This window comes from Corvus kubaryi, unplaced genomic scaffold (assembly GCF_017639235.1).
Source record: "Corvus kubaryi isolate FWS band 111438036 unplaced genomic scaffold, C.kubaryi_AGA036_p1.0 132, whole genome shotgun sequence".
Classification (NCBI taxonomy): domain Eukaryota; kingdom Metazoa; phylum Chordata; class Aves; order Passeriformes; family Corvidae; genus Corvus; species Corvus kubaryi.
Genome location: NW_024580666.1, coordinates 973,276 through 992,934, shown reverse-complemented (window position 1 = coordinate 992,934; position 19,659 = coordinate 973,276). Strand labels below are relative to the sequence as shown.

At 40.2% G+C, this 19,659-nt stretch overlaps 1 protein-coding gene across 3 annotated transcripts in view; it reads right to left on the bottom strand.

The window, feature by feature from the left end:
• CHST9 (carbohydrate sulfotransferase 9) overlaps positions 1 to 18,918 on the bottom strand; it is a 90,989-nt gene extending 72,071 nt beyond the window's left edge. The window contains exons 1-3 of one of the 3 annotated variants that reach the window (XM_042029324.1): positions 18,155 to 18,918; positions 17,957 to 18,057; positions 11,521 to 11,729 (exon numbers count right to left, since the gene is read on the bottom strand). In XM_042029324.1, the coding sequence (XP_041885258.1) occupies positions 11,521 to 11,620 (100 nt within the window). In that variant the 5' untranslated portion in view covers positions 11,621 to 11,729; positions 17,957 to 18,057; positions 18,155 to 18,918. Of the gene's footprint in view, positions 1 to 11,520; positions 11,730 to 17,956; positions 18,058 to 18,154 lie in introns of those variants that run through there. The other 2 variants (XM_042029334.1, XM_042029351.1) reach the window with 2 other exon arrangements.
• Positions 18,919 to 19,659: the final 741 nt, after the last annotated feature.

Here is a 19,659-nt window from a genome sequence, read left to right as displayed (position 1 = left end):
CTGATGCCAATAGAGTTTTGTTATATTGCATGATCAATCATAACTTAAGTGGTAGCACACCTCAGCTATTTGCAGATTAATTCTACCAGAAAGGAATTTCTGCTCAAAGGTTAAATAAATCATGAAGTATTTATACCTCACTGCAACTACCTCAGCCTACATAAGCCCAGTCTCATCCTCCTGTTCGTCTTCAAAATAGGCACACAGAACCAGAAAAATTATAACAGAAAAGAAGTAGGGTGAAATTAATTTTGCCATCTGTAAAAGGATAAAAAAAAAAATCCCCAAAGTCCATATTATTTGTTATATTTCACATATACTTTGTGCTGGCCCCCATCCCATGAAACTAATTTGAAATCCAGAAGCAAAGCCAGGGGGGTTTTGAGATGTTTTTCATTGCCTTCTACCTGCCATCAGACTGCAATAGCAAACCTTTTACATAAAATTGCACAGAGGAAGAAGAAAACTCATCAAATAATTATTGGAAAAAAAATTAGTGTATTTCTTTTACAGTTTGTTTCTTCATTGGATATAATTTATTCGGCGAGCAGTCAGCCAACTCTCACGCTAATGATTTTGATCCTACGAGTAATTTCTTTAGTGATTAGGAGTCTATTCACAACAAATGGACTTTATTATTGCATTAATAATTCAGCAGCTCCCACAGCAAAAGAGTAAAAAAGATGAAAACACATCCAAGTAAATTTCCATCCTTCTACTAGGCTGCCTGACCTGCCTCTTTCCCTCCCATCACACAACATGACAGATTTGGTTCTTCCCCAGTGTCAGAATTTTACATATTTGATGACCTCTTTGAGGACTGCTGGTAGGCAGAAAAGGTTAGACAACTTGAGAATCTTAATTCCCATGGAAATTTCAGTTTCTAAGCAAAACAAATATCTGTCACCTTTATTAACAACTGTTCTGTAGAGCTACTTAGCATGAGTGTTTCCAAATAGTTTATAAATCAAGCTGAAGTTCATGAAAAGTCTTGATTCTTTGGCCCAGCATCAAGAACAGAACTGCTTTCTGGAAAGTGCTCCATAATTCTTGACTGCAAGTACAGAATCATTTTAAAGCAATGACATTTAATGAATTATATGCATAATTTTTAAAGTAACAGGCTGCATTTTACACACAATTCAATGTGTGCCATGACCTGTGTCAACAGATTGTAGCCCATTAGTTCTCAGCAGTGGACAAGGCATACTGTGCATTAATGACTCTTTAATGAGAGCAAGAAAGAGCCAGAAACAAAGAAAAACAAAAATAAAATTAATGCATCTATGTATTTTCCTGATTTGTATTGCCAGAATTCACTCGAAAAGTGTAGTGTAACATTTCAATATATTGTAGTATGGTTTTTTAATGCAATAACATTATTGCAACAGATTCCACTGCATTATTTGTCCAGTAAGTGTTCTTCCAGGAATAAAAAAATTATTTTGCACAGATGAGTGGAGCAGAAAGCGAAATTCTATTCACCCAGTTCTATTAAGATTTTGCTAACTTAAGCTTCTTCTTCTCTGCCATTGTTGCAGAAGTCAAGAAGATGCCAAAGTCAAGAAGAACACATTTGAAAAGTAACAGGGCTCAAGGACATTTGGTGGAAGAAACCAAAATCTTCGATGGCTAGCAGCCATCGAGTAACTAAAGAGCTGCAGTTTTTCATAATCCACTGCTGTCTCCAAAGCCCTCTGCAAAGGACAAAGCTGGTGGTCCTTCCCCTGCCAATGCCCATCAGTAGCAGCTTTTTGGCACTCTACTGTTTGTGTCCATCATGAGCACAGACGTGACGTTGTGTCCCCTCCAGGTGAGTAGCTGATCCTCCTGTGAGGGCACAGCACACACCCTGCTGTATGTTCATTCCCTCTGAGATGCTGACAGGAGCAGCCACAGCAGACAGCTTCTCCAGCAAACAGGAACAGTGGGAACCACACTGTGACTCCCAGCCAGGCAGAGAAAACACTGCACTTCCCAGCAAATGGGTGTCTTCACTGGAGATCCACTGGCCCCCATCCTAACCCGAGAAAGCAAGACCCTTGTTCACACTAAGGCTTGCACTGTCTGGGGACCATCAACTGCTGCATGGGAGCAGAAATGTACTTCTTAAACAAAACATTATCTCCCACCTTTACCAACTGAAAACATGGTATGGTTATGCAAAGTCAAAGTAACCTCTCATGACATACACCTCTGAACAAGAGAAACATTATGGGGGTATGGCAACAATTCAGGAACAGCTGCTTCCCTCTCTTCCCAGAAGAAGCTCTTTTAAAAAATTAAAGCAAGAATATGAAGTATAATAAAAACTGTCTTTGCAAACAATGTTTACCATACTTATTATTTCCTGTTAGACATATTTTCTTTCCTTAACAGAGCTATTTTGTGGATGAATGGCAAAGCATGAGGCACTGATATTTTCCTCTTTAATGCAACTGAATGTTTCCAGCTGCAACTAACAGAACTCACACACCACATCTCCCTAGCTGACCATAATCAAAACCAAACACCTCCAAACCCTCATTTCTTTTGCATATAATTTACTGAGAGGCAATATGCCCATACCCAGGGCCCAGCTACACAACTCTAAACAACCCCAAGTCCACTCGAGCTGATCCTAAGTGCAGGCTTGTATTAGGCCTAGATCATAATATATCTGTCACAGAAAGTATTACAAACCTTTAACAGATTCTTCCTCCATCTATGCCCTTACACATGTCCATACAGCTGGGCAAGTTCTTCTGTTGTTGGACTATAATTTGTACTGAAATGACCTGCTCCATTCCAATCACATTAAATATAAAATCAGTTAACACCTCGTCCTTCACCTGGCACTTACCCGCAGTGAAATTTAATATTGGTTCTGATTATTCCTAACCTTAGGCTGCTGATCTTCAGTTACGTTCCTGGATGTTACCCAGTGTCTATGACATGCAGAAGACATCCCCTGAGGTGCATGTCGAAATCTGTGGCTAGTAGGCCATCACCTGTTATGTTCTAGGGCAATGAAATTCTTTGCTAGGAGACAAATTTTGCCTCGCTATCTTTGTTACTTAAGAAAGTCAATTTTCCAAAGTCAAGGACTTTCTTAAGAGCTCCTCCCCTTCTTCCCTCTTTGTTGTCTGCTTGAATCATAGGCGTTTTTGTCCATGGGAACTGAAATCCTTGCAACCATTGACTCAACACTGTATCCCACCCCTGCCATTCCAGAAGCTTCTGTGCTGCAACATCCCTGAAAAACAAAAAAAAATCCCTGCCACCCAACCAACCAACCCAACCAAACAAAAAAGAGTCATTGTTCATTTGGAAAAGTCTAACAGTGACCACGTCTTGGGTTTTTTTTAATCAGCATACTATGGAACTGTAAACAGGAAAATTATTATTATCATTCTCCAGAAAAAAAAAAAGAAGAAGAAAGATGTCTATCATTCCTCAAATATTTTGATAACTCATGTCATTGTCCCTTGTAGATGGTGCCAAGAGACAAAAACTGTGCCCACTCAGCCTGATCTTGCTAGAGGTATGTGCTGTGAATTCCTGGCAGGATTGTGTGATAGAAAGCTGAGAGGTCAACATAAACAAAATCATTTGAAACAACAAAGCTGAGAGGGAAAAACTGTACTTCTATCACACAGCTTTCACACAGGTTTAATAGAGGTCAATGACTGTCTTGGATGTTGTTACCATGGGGAGGCTCTCAAGTGATAAGGAAACAATCATTTTTGGTGGATATGAGTGGGACAGGAAGGAGTGAGAGTTCCGAAAGAATCACTGTAGGCAATAATATTTTCTAGGTTGTACTCGCTGCCAAATATGGCTTTCCAGGCAGTACAGGATGCTGCTGCATATCTTCACTAAATCAAGATCAAACCAATCAAAATCCAAAGCAATGGATGTGTGTGGTATTCTATTCCCCATCACTTTACATCAAGGGAGGCTCATACATGCCTGAGAATGGTTTCATCTATATACAGGGAAATGCTTAAAATACAGCATATTTTTCAGTTTTCTTGAGTAATGAATATTTACTCATTTACAAAAAGCAGAATCTTTAAGCTGATTTGATTATTGACCCTGACCTTTGATAAAAATGAGTCAATTTGGAAGGTTTGGAAGGGGCTTGCTTGTTTGTTTATTTTAGATTTTGTTGTTGTTTAAACGTAGCATCTGAGAAAACTCAGCTAGCGCTCTCTTCTTTGTGGCTGAACACAGTAACATTCACTCCCACACATATAGCCACAAGGCTCAAGGTTGGAGGAGCTGTGAGGAAAAACACTATGTGCTGATGTGTCATGAATCTTCCCAGTTTCAAACTGACAGATAGGAAATGTCTTGCACAGGAATATGGTAGAATGTAGAAACATTCTTTTTCTTTGAATATGCTATTAACATAAATTAAAAAAAATACAAAAAGTGAGACACTCCTCTGAGGAAGTAGGGACCCAAATTTGAAAGCCCAGCCAATATTTATGCTGCTGTGAAATAATGATTACCGTTAAAAATAAGAAAGAACCAAAAATAAAACCAGGTTTTTTCACATTAAAAAAAAACCAAAGGCACTTCTCTTCTTCCTTGAATCTTTTGCTCCTTGACACAAATCATGTTTTTTTTCTAGCTAAATCATACACATCATCTGTCAGACATTAACTCCTTGTACACTGAATGGCTCCCATTACTTGAAACCTGTCAGCCTCCTGATCTCTAAATGCTTGTTTCACACACATTGCAATATGCTCCAGAAATATCCCAAATTAACACCAATAACCTGTTTACAGTAAGACAAAATGAGTAAAATGGAACAAAAAGACAGAAATGAAGGCTCTAGAATGTGAATACAAAAAAAATGGTTCCATATAAATTCATTCCCATGTATCCCAATAGCTGACTGTGGTAAGAAGATAGGTTTCCATCTAAAATATTTCTCCTACCAGCAGTCTCTACTCCCATAAAAAGAAGGAAAATAAAGGGGATACTTTAAACAAATATATATGCATACCTGTATGTATATACACACACTTAAAGAACAGAATTTTCAATTTAATTCCAGTAAGAAACCAAAGGTTTCCCTTTGAATTTTGCAGAGACCACACCACGTTTTAACAGGACTGTTTGTAATCAAGCAACATATCAAAGCAGTTCAACATCAGACACAGAGGTAAGCAGCCTTAAATATACTGCAGCAGTCACCACTTGCTCTTCTGAAAATGTGCAGTGCACGTAAGGAAAATGGAACAAGCCATGAAAAGGAAAACATTCATCTTTTCATCATCGTTTCTAGAGAGTAAATTGTATGAGGAGCAGCTGAGGGAGCTGGGGATATTTAATCTGGAGAAAAGGAGGCTCAGGAGAGACCTTATCACCCTCTACAACTGCCTGAAAGGAGGGTGTAGCCAGCTGGGGATCAATCTCTTCTCCCAGGAAACCAGCAACAGAAAGAGAAGACATAGCCTCAAGCTGTACCAGGAGAGGTTCAGGTTGGACATCAGGAAGAATTTCTTCATGGAAAGCATATTTTAGAATTGGAACTGGCTGCCCAGGGAGGTGGTGAAGTCATCATCTTGGAGGTGTTCAAGAAAGACTGGACATGGCACTTAATGCTATGGTTTAGTTGACAAGGTGGTTATTAGTCAAAGGCTGAACTTGGTGTTTTGTACCACCAGAATGTGGAAGTTGGAATTTCTTCGAAACCAGAAAGATTTCTAAAATTAAATGTGATTTAGCTATAGGACTGATAAAAATAAAATGAATGAAATGCAAGATGAAAATGAACGAACAAAAAATGAATGAAATGGCTGCTAAACAGCCAGACCTGGGAAGAATATCCTCAGAAACAGATAAATACAGCCTTGAGTGTTATAAAATATGAAATTTTAACATTTTATTCTTAAAGCTTCTGGGGTTTGCAACTGCTGAAGACAAGGTGATACTCTACAATCAGTAGCTCAGAAAACCATCTTCTCTTATATTTAACTTTTACTTGTGTTTTTAGACCATTGTGGTTTGAGAAAATATCAATTTCACCTATTTCTTAATAGCTTTTTTTCCTGCAAAGGCAATTGTTCTCTCCTTACAGCTTCCATCTACTGAAAACTGGGGCCGGGGGGAAGAAGGAAACCCATTCTGTGTTATATGGAGAAATTAACCGAATAAAATTTTGTAGCATTTCTGGGATTTCAGTACCTCTGCAGTCGTTAACCAATCAGCATTTACTGATCCTATTGAACCCTCTTTCTTTTGTGCTTCAATCCAATAATGGGGTAGATTTTTAAAAAAGCAAAGAAAGAGAAACAATTTACACAAAACCCACAGCATATTCCAACCAGAACGGTAAAACCTAAGTACCCTCAGGCTCATTAGAACAGCCTCATTAGTAGCTGGGCATTGTAAACCAGCAAGAATTGTTTGCCATACCAGTGATGTTCTCCAGAAGACTTAAAAGACTCCCATAAACCACCCAGGACTTTGACAGCAGAAATATTTCAATGTTACTAGAAGAATTAAATTATTCATAATTAATAACCATTATTGAGCAGTGTTTTTTTCTTTATTTACAAACCTGTTTTCTACAAATATATTACTTTGAGGTATTTTCTGAAGATTAATTAATAAAAATTATGACTTCTATGAAACAGTTGCCTTTGCAATTCATTACTTATGAACTATTCTTTAAGACACATCAGTGTTTCTTCACTTTAGACAAAGTTTAAATAAAAATCAAGCCAAAAAACCAAAAAAGAGTAAATATTATTGTGTGTACATACACATTCAATTGCTAGTTAGAGTGTCAAGGTAAGGAAGAAAGTCACTCCATGGACTCAAAAAAATTCACCAGATTACTAAAGGACCCAAAAGACCCCCTTGGATTACCAAATCTGGCAAGGTGGGGAAAAAAGCCCACCTGTTTATGCCAAGGAATATGTAGTATGGATACAGCCTAGGTGGTTACAACAATAGCAGACTAAATTGTGAAAGCTTGTGCTAAGAATTGCATGAAAGCTCATGGAATTTAAAACTTTTTTTAAAATGTGATTTTTATCTGAATTTTTATTTTGTTTCTTTACAAAAGAAGACCCGTGGCCTGAGAAATGAGTGTAAGATCTGGGTCATGAACGTCCTCAGGAGGTGGATGCACAAATTGCTGGAAAGCACATGGACTGCGGAAGGATGCCTGGGCAACCAGTGATGCTACAAAATTGACACCCTGCAAAGTGAGGAGATAGCATGCAGAAAGATCTCAGTACCCTTAAGGTGAGATACAAAACTGCTGGGAAAGAGAAGATGCAGACTTTTTCACCCTTGAGAACCAGAAATCTATGGCAGGGCAGTGTAGACCTTAATTAGTGGAAATACTACACTGTTATTAAGTAGTCCTTCATAATCATGGGCTTACTAGGCACACTTCACAACAGAAGAAATACACAAATTTTGAGGGAAGGGAAAAACCAATACATGGCAAAAACTCAAACAACAAACCCAGCACACAGTTCTAATCTCAAAGATATTCTCAGATTATTTTGTACTCATCAGTCACACTAAATCACAACAGTCCCCCTAAAAACAAGGTGTTTCAAAGTACAAAATTAGAATAACTATCTTAAAACTCCAATTCAAATCTCTAATACTGCAGGATTAAATCACAAGTGTCCTTTGTACCCCACAACCACTTAATTCAGGTGATTCATGGTACAGAACTCAACATCAGCCCTGGAAGGCCCAGCAGTTTGCTTCCCCTGAATAAGATTAACAGTGCTGGAAATTTCTAAGCATGTCATAAATAGTAATTGCTCCTTAATCAGTGCCACAATATTTGATGCTTGCACTGCATAATTCAAGATGGTATGGAGAACTGTCAAGTAAAGCTGTAGGATCCAGCTGAATTCACGTCAAGCTTCATTCATGTATGTGAATTTATATACAAGTGGATATATTTATATATGGAGAACATGAAGGGCTCCATACATATTGCATCATGTTGTCAACTAAATTTTCATCCAGAAGAAGTCTGTATGTATTGATGCTCACACCAGTCTATTGACAAGTTTGTTCCCAATTACTCCACCGAGGTGAACTGAAGATACCCAACAGAAGTAAAGATCTATCATCCTGTCTTTATACACTCCATGCCCAGAGCCAAACCAAGAAGCTCCCCTGTTCTCTCAGTCTGCTAATGTCTCTGAAAAGCCATCAGAGAGGACCACCACGTAGCTAGCAGCTGTTTCTTAGACATCTCTAAATGAAAGATTTTCCATTTTTTAAGGTATAGGGATGATAAATATGACTAGAAATAATCTGAAGAGTCCAAGCACAGTGGGAGGGAGCAGAAGACATGGCTGTGCTGAGAGGTACATCCAGCTGCTGAGCCTGCAGGTGCATCTGCAGTAGATGGACAGAATGAAAAATTAGAGGTGTTCCTGGGCTGGATACATTTGAGTAATGAGGGAAGTTTGTAAAAGTAAATCAGAGAAAAACATGCTTAGATAAGATCAGTATAGAGCAAAATAAGACAAATGGGACTCAAATCACAGTTGAGATCTCAGAGATGTGAAAAGCAAGTAGAAATAAGAGATCCAAAAAGAGAGAAAGCAAACTATGAATAAAAACTCGCATTGGATATAGTGTGAAAAATTATGAGTAGCTAGAAAAAGTAGCAATAAGAATGGTGAGTGTGAAAGAAAATAGTCCAACTTTAATACAGTAGGACAAACATTAAAAAGGAAATTGAAAACTACCGTATAATTTTCCAGTTCCCCCCAAAAATCTACATCTGATTGGGAATAATTCACACCACACTTAGGAGAGCCTGAGAAATAAGCATGAACATTACAAACAACAACTGAGTAAAATTCACTATCTTTTCCAGAAATTGTGATTTATAAAGGCTCCAGATATTCAGAGGAACAGGGTGGTAAGGAGAAGCATTTCACAAGTGCAAAATAGACACTTTCCTAAACTCAAACACATCCAACTTTCCATCCCTTCAGCAACCAAATGCAAACATGAATGCTGTAGGTCTTGAGCAGGGCACCGTGGAAGATAAAAATAGTTCTGCCTACAACAAACACTTGTCTCTACAGGCTCGTAGCACGGCAATTGAGAAGCACGAGGCGCACTTTCCATTTCCGAATAGAGCATCACATCACATGCTCAGCCACTTGCAGATTAAAACTAGCTGTCTTACAGCTGTGCAGCTAGCGAGGAGATTAAAGGAACGCATAAAATCCTTGCAAAGATACTTGTCAGTTTAGGATTCTCCAGATACAGCTCATCCCCAAAAAAGCCACAGTGCACAACACATGGCAATATGAAAAACACAGCAGAAGAGGGGAAAAAATAGATGGCAAAATGCCCATCCCTAAACTTATGTATATTGTGAATATGCAAATATGTTGTATTTCATATTGACTCTTAAACAGCATACAGGAGGGGAGCATTAGAGAATTGAGCTGCAGAAGGTTTAGGGGAGATACAGGTGTTTGAAATAAAAAAGAATGGCTCCTAAAATGTTAAGTTGGAAGAAGAAGCAAGAGCAGACACCAAAGAATGAGTTTTTGCCATGTTCTTGCCAACGTGCATGACCACATACCTTCTCTACTGCTACTATAGAGAATGCCAAAATTCTTTTTTTTGGATCTTGCTGAAGTGCTGTCACAACAGCAGTCTAATGAGGTAAAAGGGCACTCAGAACTGCAGTCACACTTTAAGCTCACGAACCATTATTTTCTGATAGTTTCCATTTTATTAAAGAAATGTTTCCACATGGAAATGACATGTGTGCAAGGAGAAGCCTCTCTTCTGAAGAAGATTATAGTAATATATCAAAGAAAACCCCAAAGAAAGCATCTGGTTGGCCAAAAGAACAGAGTATTTATTTTATTTTTCCTGTTTCTTTTTAATGGTAGAGAGATACTTACAAAAGAAAGGAGTCAAAAAAACCTGCAGTGAGAAACAGCAACAAGGAGCAAGGAAAGAAAGGTTAATTACAGCACAAGAAAAGATGCGAGGAATGTGAAGAATGTCAGCAAGTAAATAAATCAATAATCTACAGTCATGATCTACATTCCTGAACTACCTTGAAAGCAAGGATATCTGCCCTTAACATTCCTGACAACAATAGAGATTTTCAAGGAAGACCCCCTCCTGCTTCATGCTCAGTTTCTGCCAGCACCCTTCTGTCAACAACTGATTACAAGGGAACGTTTCCAAAGGGAGCCTGTATTACCTCTTATGAAAGTTTTGTTAATACAAGCTTGTGAATACCTTGGGACAGCCCAGAAAACCTAACAAGCCAAAATTCATGATGTGATCATTGCACTTAACTGAAAAAAACCTCAAGGTCACTGTCAAACAATTGTAGGAATGATGCACTAGATTTCCCCCTCAACACTGCTCTCTAAAACATACTGGAGTCTAGCAGCTCGTATGGAATAACAGCACAGATCAATAAAGCCAGAGACTAATGTGGTTTTACAGATGTATTTCTTCACAATGGTATCAACATACGATAAAGTAAGAGTTTTACAGAGGAAATGAAAGCTGAGTGATAGAGACAAGAGGATCTAAAAGTCAAGACTTAATAAGTTGGAAACAAACAAACAAAAAACCACTGACAAAAAACCCCCAAGCAAATAAACCAACCAACCAACCAACCAAAAAAACCACCAAAAAAACCCAACCAAAATCAAACCATGAAAGCAAAACCCTAACTCCCCAGTACAAGTATACAAGTAAAATTAAGGATATGCCTTTGATAAGGTGACATAATAGAAGTGGATCTGCAGAGCAAAGCCATGGCTGTTAAGGACCTTACTGACGCCCACCCCTTACACATTTTGTGGAGGGTTACTTCAGACTAACTCTAGACTGGTCCCATGAAGTGAGCTTCCAGTAGGGGTTGAGGTAAATATCCTGGTTTAGTTTTGTCCATAAAAGAATCTAGATCAAGCTGGGGTGCAAACCAAAATATCATAAATGGGGAACAACGGAAATACCATTCAGAAGTATAATCCTGAGCCAATGCTAACAGAGATTTACCTGAAGTTGCAATATGACTCTGATGCTACATATAAAAAGTCTTGTAGGCTCAGTCTCAAACAAACAACACCAAAAAGAAAGGGAAAGGATGATTCCACAAGCACTGCTGTTTAGAAGACCATTTTTGTCTATAAAACACAGCAGTAATTCTCCAAAAATTGCTTTACCACACAAAATGTAATGTACAAACCCCACAACAAATCATCATAGAGAATTATTTCTAAATTGGACGTGCAGGATGCTTTTGCAACACTTGCTTTTGCAAATGAAGCTGATACAATACGATTAGGTAGCTGGGGGCATCTTTTCATGTGATTGAAGAAATTTCTTAATAAAGTGTAGCAATTAAAACAAGACTATTTTCAAAGCCCTTCTATTGCCAAAGGGGGGGACTCTACCCCCAACTGTCCTCAGCAGATTTTACGGTCATCTTAAAATAATAGATGCAATTACATTAAAAAAAAAAAGAGAGAAAACTTGGTGTACCTGTATGTTGTCCTTCAATCCAAGCTTGCAGATACATGAAGAGGAGTAGACCAGCTACTCCAAACAGCAGTACAGACACGAAGACTTGTCTTAGGTTCATGACCCTATAAGGGGGCTTCTTTTCAGCATTCAGAAGGACTCATTGCTCACTTTCCTGAAGTTTTCAGCATGCCTGCATCTTCTTTGGTATCTTCCCCAGAGACAGCAACCTGGAATAACAAGAGAGGGAGTTTGTTCTCATGTTACATTTTTATTCTTCACCAGAGACTGTGTAAACAGCATACTATATACAAGCTGGAACTCTCACAAGCTATTACATTCAATGCTTGTATTTCTGCTCACAGTCTTGATGTTCTTTCTACCCCCAGACGAGTTCCAAGCAGATGTGTTTCTCGAAGTGGCTGAAAAGACCATCCCACCTCCAGAACAGCAAACATCACCTGCTGCCATAACAGAGGGAGGTGATGACCCAAAGGAGATCATTGAGTGTCACACCAGTACCCCACTCTGCTCACCAACCATCACAGCTGGGAAGCTATAGCAAGCAGCTGGAGCCTCCCAGGTGGCTGGGTCACACTCCAAGAGGCTGCCAGCCCCCTGTGATGGGCAACCCAGCACCTCTGTTTCTGGACTGTATAATCATGTGCCCCTAAGGATGGATCACCCCACGATGTGATCACTCTGCTCGCAGAGCCTCGGCATCGGTTCAGCCTGCACATCGAGGAGTTATACCATGATGTTCAGTTTAGTTTTGCAGGATTAGGAAATGTTGGCATAAGATGGTATCAGTAACACAGCAGAAAATGAATTAATGGATCATCTTTTTACTCAGCTGTTTTGCTACATGGAGAGGGACTTGTCAGGAACTCAATTCTTGCTACTAAGTTTAATGGAAATGAGCTCAAATGTAAAAACTTATCAAAAAGATTACTTTCTTGTACAGCAGTGGGCCCAGAGGAAGTAAGTAATTTACCTGATACCCTGCACTTGCCACAAAGGGGCCATAAAATTCATTTTATAACATCAGAACATGAAGACACTGTGGATCACTAGAAGACAACTCCCTAACCTGAATGAGAATGTGCTCAGTTTGAAAGTGCATTATTAGAAGCTGAAGAGCAGTTGTTGGAACTGGCCTGCACAGGAAAAGAAAATGCATTAAAATTCAGCATAATGGACAGCCTTGTCAGTGCATATGACAGAAATGTCTGATGAACTACCACAAAGAATGCTAGGAAAGACTCAAGCTTTTAAATGAATACAGCCTACTGGAAGATATTTGAAATATAAAACGGTTGAACACACAGAAAAAGAAAATGCAGGCACTTAACAATTATTCTGAATCATACAAGTACTCCATGTTCCACAAGTTTGTATTTTTTAATAACTCAGCACTGTTATATCTATAATTGCTGAGTTTCTAAAAATACAGTACACATAAAGCTTAGCAGGAACTCCCATTAAAAACAGCTGTTGAATGAACAAAGTAATTACATTAGAAAGACAAAAAAGATTTCAAGAACAAGAGAACTGTTCAGGACGTTTCAGATGTTTTTCCAGTTCTGTGCCATTAAACTATATACTTCTCTTAAGCACAGACTGGCTGGCAGAAAATGTAAGCCACGGTTTAAATACTAATCATTTTATGTGTAATTGTTCCATAGAAGACAGATAGCTAGACTTTAACAGAATGTAAATCTTCTGTCTGAAGTCTTTTTTGTAAGGGTCATGAAGCAACTGGTTTGAACCAGGCACATGAAATGAAGGTGAGAGAGGCTTTATTCCACTTTGGCCTTTCTGCTTTGATTCTACTGAGAGAGAATTTCTTACGTGTTATATACAAGAACCTGTTTGTGGCTATTGTGATGATGCACAGTGTTGGAAGGAAGCTATGAAGATTGGGCAAAACCAAAGAAAATGCTTGGTGAATGCTGTGAAATGGTTTTTGTATAGGTATGGGTAGTGGAGCCTCCTTTCACCCAGCTCTTCATTAGCTGTTATCACTTGTACCTTCCTCTCCTACAGTGCCTTCTCTCAGCACTCTCAGATCTGCAATCTTCTTTATCTATGCTACAAGGCTACTTAGGTCTTTGCACCTAACTTCAGTGCTGCAGCAAATGCACTGTTTGCATGTCTTCAGAAGTCACTCTGCTAATGAGACAGAGGCTTCCCAGTGTAAGCAATGCTTCAAGAGCCACTAGTCATAGAACCAGTGAATACAAACCTCTTCTGTTTTCCCACAAACAAAAGCCATGTTGTTCATGTAACAGGACATTGAGAGCAGCTGGATTAGGAGGGAAAAAAGGCAGCAAATAAATAAGACGTGACTGTCTGAATAAGAATCTTTGAAATTAATTACTTAAGTTGGAGGTACAAGAAAGCAGGAATCAGTTGCTTGCTGTTTGGGATTCACAAGCTCCTCTCATAATAAAAAGGTGAGGAATCCAGACACACACAATGACAGTGCATGCCTCCAAATAAGCCCACTTTTATGATGTTGTTACTTTTTTCCATCTCTGACTACACAAACCTCCCATATATTTAGCCCTTCTTTCTGAAAAACAGTGTCCTTGAGTGGGCAAGAAAAGCTTTCTCAGGCCACATGGATGATGCTGAAAGCAAAGTGTCTCATACCACATCTCCATGAACATTTCTGACACATGTAGGCTGGCACTGCTGCTCTCTCCAGCCACTTGCTCTCATCCTCCCTGACTGCCCAGCTCTTGCCACCACCATGAGGGCTTACTGACGAAGTTTAACACATTACAGCCCACAAAGAATTTACCCAAGGGACAGTGGCAGTCATTTTTCCTAGAGCAGGAGCCAGTATCACATACATCCATGACCCATGACAGCACAGGATATACAGCTCACCTTGCCCAAACACCATCATGGTTGCATGCAGCACCGTCTACAAGCCTTGAAAGGTGATGATGCAGATGTATAGTAAAATAAGGAGCACTATTAAGCAATTTAATTTGTTAATAAGAAAACAGATGTTTTTCTACTAGGTTAGTTTTGGTTTTGAGTGGAAAGAAGTTTGTAAAAGGAAACAGCAGTTCAAGGTAGTTTGTTTTGTTTTGTTTTGTTTTGAGCTACCAAACACACCCTAAGGCAAATTCACTCCACCATCACAGTCACTACAATTATCTTTGTATCAAGAGTTTACATGCTGCTTCCAATTAGTTTAATTTATTTAAATTTAATATATATGAAACTGTATTCTTCATTTACATATTGGCTAAGTTTTAAGCTTAAACAAGAGTAACACTACTTTTAATTAAGATTACTGATTTTAGCTCAGGTTAGAATCTAAATACATCAAACCAAACTCTTCTGCTACCTTTTAAGATTTTAAAGGATTTTCAGCTTGAATGAGTAGTTTAATTTATTTAATACAGTGATTTGTAACCCACATATGAAAAAATTATAGTGACATTTAGAAAAGTCTGTGTCTGTGAGTCTTTTAGTAGAACTTGAAAAATGGCTGCACAACACTGACAAATTTGCTCCTTTTGTATTAAAAAGCAACCGTCATGGATTACACTCTCAGGCATCCTGGGCAAGACGAAATACCTGCAAATATTCTTTAGTCAAGATAAATGTTTTCTTGTGGCTGTGAAGAGCCAAGAAGCTGTTACTTTCAACCCAAGTATTTTTAAAAGAGATCAGCCATATACAGACAGAAGTTCAGCATCCCTGCTTAAGCTGTCAATCTTTTTTTTGTTCCCTGTTCTGGGCAACGTGGCTCCCCTGGGTGATACCTGGACCATCCTGCTGGGTGGCTCTTGCTATAAGGGAGCTAAAGTAGCCCGAGAAACTGCTCTGTGCCTTACACTTGTGCTGGACTAGATTCTTGCTTTTGCCCAACATCACCCCCATCTCTTTGGGATGTATGTCCCATGTGTTTCAACTGAAGCCACACACCCCAAAATTTCAAGTTCTTTTGAAGAAACTTGAAACTTGAAGAAACTGGAGAGACACTACTACGTATCCTTTTTCATCATGGAGAAGCAGTAAGTCTGGCAGACAATAGCACAACGTGCCTTAGATGACAAACACAAAAAATATTTAGAATTTTTACGGGTCTAGAGTCATTTACTTCTGAGTCCAAATTGTTTAGCAGTTGTCAAATATTAAGAATTTCAAGAATCCTCATTCCACTGATATAAAATCCTTGCATTTTCCCCATTGTGTTTTGGGTTCAAATAGGTATATTCCTGTACAAGGCCAACATAAGCAACTGAAATAACACAGCCACCCAAAAATGGGGAAGAGTGCACCTCCTGCTTTTGGCATGATTCCTCCTTTCAGTACATCATCCAACTTTTTCTTCCTTGCAATCAAATATACCTGCAGCTGAGGAGAGGCACCTCAGCACTCAGGTACCATTCTGGCTCCTTCCTATTCTAGACCACACAAAACCAATGGCATCTGGTCAGTATGTTTGACTAACTTTAGATTTTCTTGCCACTGTGACCCTCACCATCACCTAGTTCCAAAATCAAGAACATATAAACGCAAAACATTAGGTTGCCTCAAACTATTTAGAAACCTTTCTTTTTAATTTCAGCTTTTTTTTTGATTCACCTGGAAAAAAATAATATCAAGAAGCAGGGTTAACCAGCAAAAAACAGATGAAAAATCCCAGACAATCTTTATAATGGTCAAAGCATTCATATTACTGTGGGATACCACAAATTCCCACCCACTCAGTGTCTCCTTAGACACAACTGAATTAATGAAAACAAAATGAGAAAAAGAACACAGAAAGCTACTGCAACTGCACAGTTTTGTTGTTTCTTTTGTTTTTTCATTTTCTTCCCTCCTTCCTTTTTTACCTCAAGAAGCACTACATTTTGTGATACCTCCACTGGAGTTATCATGGCAAGAAAATCTTGCAGTGAGGAATGTTCTGCTGGACACTGGCCCAGACTACTTTCAGCTCACTCAGTGGAAGGAGGCAAGGATATCTTCTCACTTCAACGCTCCCCCTCCTCCCTCACTTCTCATCTGTTAGCTCATGTCCCACTTCACACGCAGATGATCCTCCAGGATCACCTTTCCACTGTCCACATCTCATCTTTCTGGCTTCACAACAACTAGCACAAGGCAGAGCTCCAGCTCTTAACAATGCTCACACAGTTCCTCAGATCAGGCAGTGCTACTTTTCATTCTGGTTTATTACAAAGGCTGCTAGAAATAAACATTCACTATTTACTATTTTGTATCTCCAGCAAGTTACGCTGTTACGGCTGGGTGAAAGCAAAGGCCTTACAGAAATTTGAAGTGAGTAAGAAGATCAAGATAGTCAAACAGTGGTGCTGAGAAAGTTCATAAAAATTAAAAAACTGAACCAACCAGCCACTCATCAAACACCCCTCAGAAAAAAACCCAAACAACAACACCCAAAAATCACCGCAAACCAAACCAAAATTCCCTTTAAGTAGATTTCCTATCCATAGGAATTTACTAGGGGGATACAAACATCATTACAGGCCCACTGTTACATCAGTCCTGCTGACACCTCAGCAACTTCTTCACCTGAAGAGCTGCTTATAAGAAGGCTGTGTTAAAGTGTAATTGAAGACACCATCTGGCCTGCCCAACTTTTATTACTGGCAATAACAGAAGATTACTACCTACCAACATTGCAAATCAAGTTAAGAGAATTCAGTTAGAGCTCCATAAGACACAAATAATGAAATTTTTTTATGAAATGTATAGGGATTTCTCCTCAAAGGAGAGATCTGTTTTTATCAAAGTGAGCATTCTTCACTCACCCACTGCCAATTATGAAACAACAAAGCCCCGCTTTATTTTTTCAATATTATGAAAAAATAAAGCTTAAAAATTTGAAATTTTAACAGCAGTCAGGAAATTCCAAATATCGACATCACCAAGGCAACTTCTCACCCAGTCAACCTGTACGTATTTAACATTTTTCAACTCCACTCTCCCTTGTTACATAGAAGACCACAATGTTGTTATAGCAATTACATTTTGTTATAAATGCACTTTATAGCATACAACATATTATACAAAATTAATAACATGGCGAAGAAAATATGGTTTTCATTTGATTTTGCCATTTTAATCTATTAACATCATTAGTTCATCATTATCCTTTTGATATACTTCCAAAGAAAAAATATCAATTTAATGAAACAATGGACGTAAGCAAGGCTCAGTGTTTCTGAGAACACGTGCACCACTTACCTGATCCTGCTTCTGAACCATAAATCCTACTAAACTTCGGACCATGTTGGCTTAATGCACATAGCAACTTGCCTCAAACACTTGTAGGTTAATTTAAAGCTGCAGTTCTAAACAAACAAAAGTTATGCTTGTGTTAAGAACATATAAATGCCAAGTTGCGCTACCCATGTGTATGCAGGTTGACACATCAGCATCACGGAAAGTTTTGGTTACTTACGGAGAATAGAGAAGACACAGAAAGCATCAAGTTTGCAACTTCACCAGTTCACCAGGATGCTCAGTTCCAAGGGTGTCATACTACAGCTGCTGGACATCTCACTTCAAAAAGGAAAAATCATTATTATTAATAACATTTCCCAGTCAGGACCGAGGGACCTTAGCAGAAAAAGACGAGTTCGGCATGCTTAGGTCTTACCTGTCTGAAGCACTCCTGGGAGTCAGTGAGCAGTGCCATGGAAGTCCCCAGGATTTTGGAAAGTTAAACAAAAACACTGCTCGCAAGACAGAAACTTGATTTCTCTCAGTCTTCTAGCAGGATTGTAGGTGGGATTTCTTCCCACACTCAGGATAAGGAACGTTAGCAAAAGGACTGTGTCAAAGCCAGATCTTCCGTTTTCTGAACTGTTGAAATGACACAGTCTTGTTTACGGACTGCAGGGAACCGAGGTGCTATCAGCATGCCAACAAGACTCGCAGCCTGCCCCAGTCATTCACCCTACTGCTAGAAAACGCACAGGCAAAATACCAGCCCATTTTTTTATTCTGGAGACGTGCCACGAATTCCCGATTCCCGGTGTGTGACGACGGAGGGGTGTGTGTGGGTGTGGGGAGTCAGCAGAAAAGTTGCTCGGCGTGCGGAGCGCAGCCCCGCGCGGTGCCGCAGCTGGGGCTCTGCCATCCCCTCAACTTCTGGGGACGCGCCGCGCCCCGTCGGGGCCGCTCCCGGCGCTGGAGCCGCTCTCCTCGGACACGGCAAGAGCCGGGGCTGATCCTCGTCCCCCAGGGCCGGTCCGCCGTGCTGCCGCCGCCGCCGCCGCCGCTGCCGCCGCCGAAGGTCCCGATGCCCCGGGGCTGGGCGGTGCCGGCGGGGAGCGGCTGCTGCCGGGGCCGCGGAGCAGATCCCGCCGCAAGCTCGCCCACCCTCCCGCTCGTCCCAGGTGGGTGCCCGGCGGCAGCCCCTCACCTGCCCGCTGCTCCCGGGAGGCGCTTCCACAGCGGCGCCTACACACAAAGTTTCCCCGCCAAACTTTGGGGCCGGGCGGGCTGGGGAGAGGCCCTGGCGACACGGGACACCCCGGCCCCCGAGGGCGGGTCCCCACGGGGCAGGTGAGTCCCCCTGGCCGCCCCCCGTGCGTGCCAGCACCGCCGTGACATCGCGCTCCCTCGCCGGCTCCCGGAGATGAAGTGCTTTGCTAACAGGTTTTGTTGGTGGTTACATATCCAGGGGAAGCTCTCCCTGTGCTAGCGAATAAATATGTCTAAGCTGCCAGGTAGAGGCACCTCATAGTTTTAATTAGCTACTAAAACAGCTAGTGTAGAAACTTCACTGTCGTCTATGGGAAATGGATGACAGAGAAAAATATTTAATTAGTGTTTATTGGAGCTTCACATGTGCCTTGCAAACCTTACCTGCTTACTGTGACAATAGACCAAACATGTACATAAATGGCATTATCTCTCTTTAACGGCAACATTGCTTTGCTTACATTTCTTCAAGGAAGTCCTTGAAGAAATAGCTCTGGCCCTTGCTAAAGTGGGGTAAGCACAGAGGAGTTCTGACTTTCCAAAGCTGTGCTCAAACGACTTCTATCTGTCTCTCTCTCTGTTAGGCATTTCACTGCAGTGCTGTGTTCCCAGAATCGCCCCAGCAGATAGGTACTTCAGAAATGCTCCCTGATTCACTGCCCCATTGCTCACTTC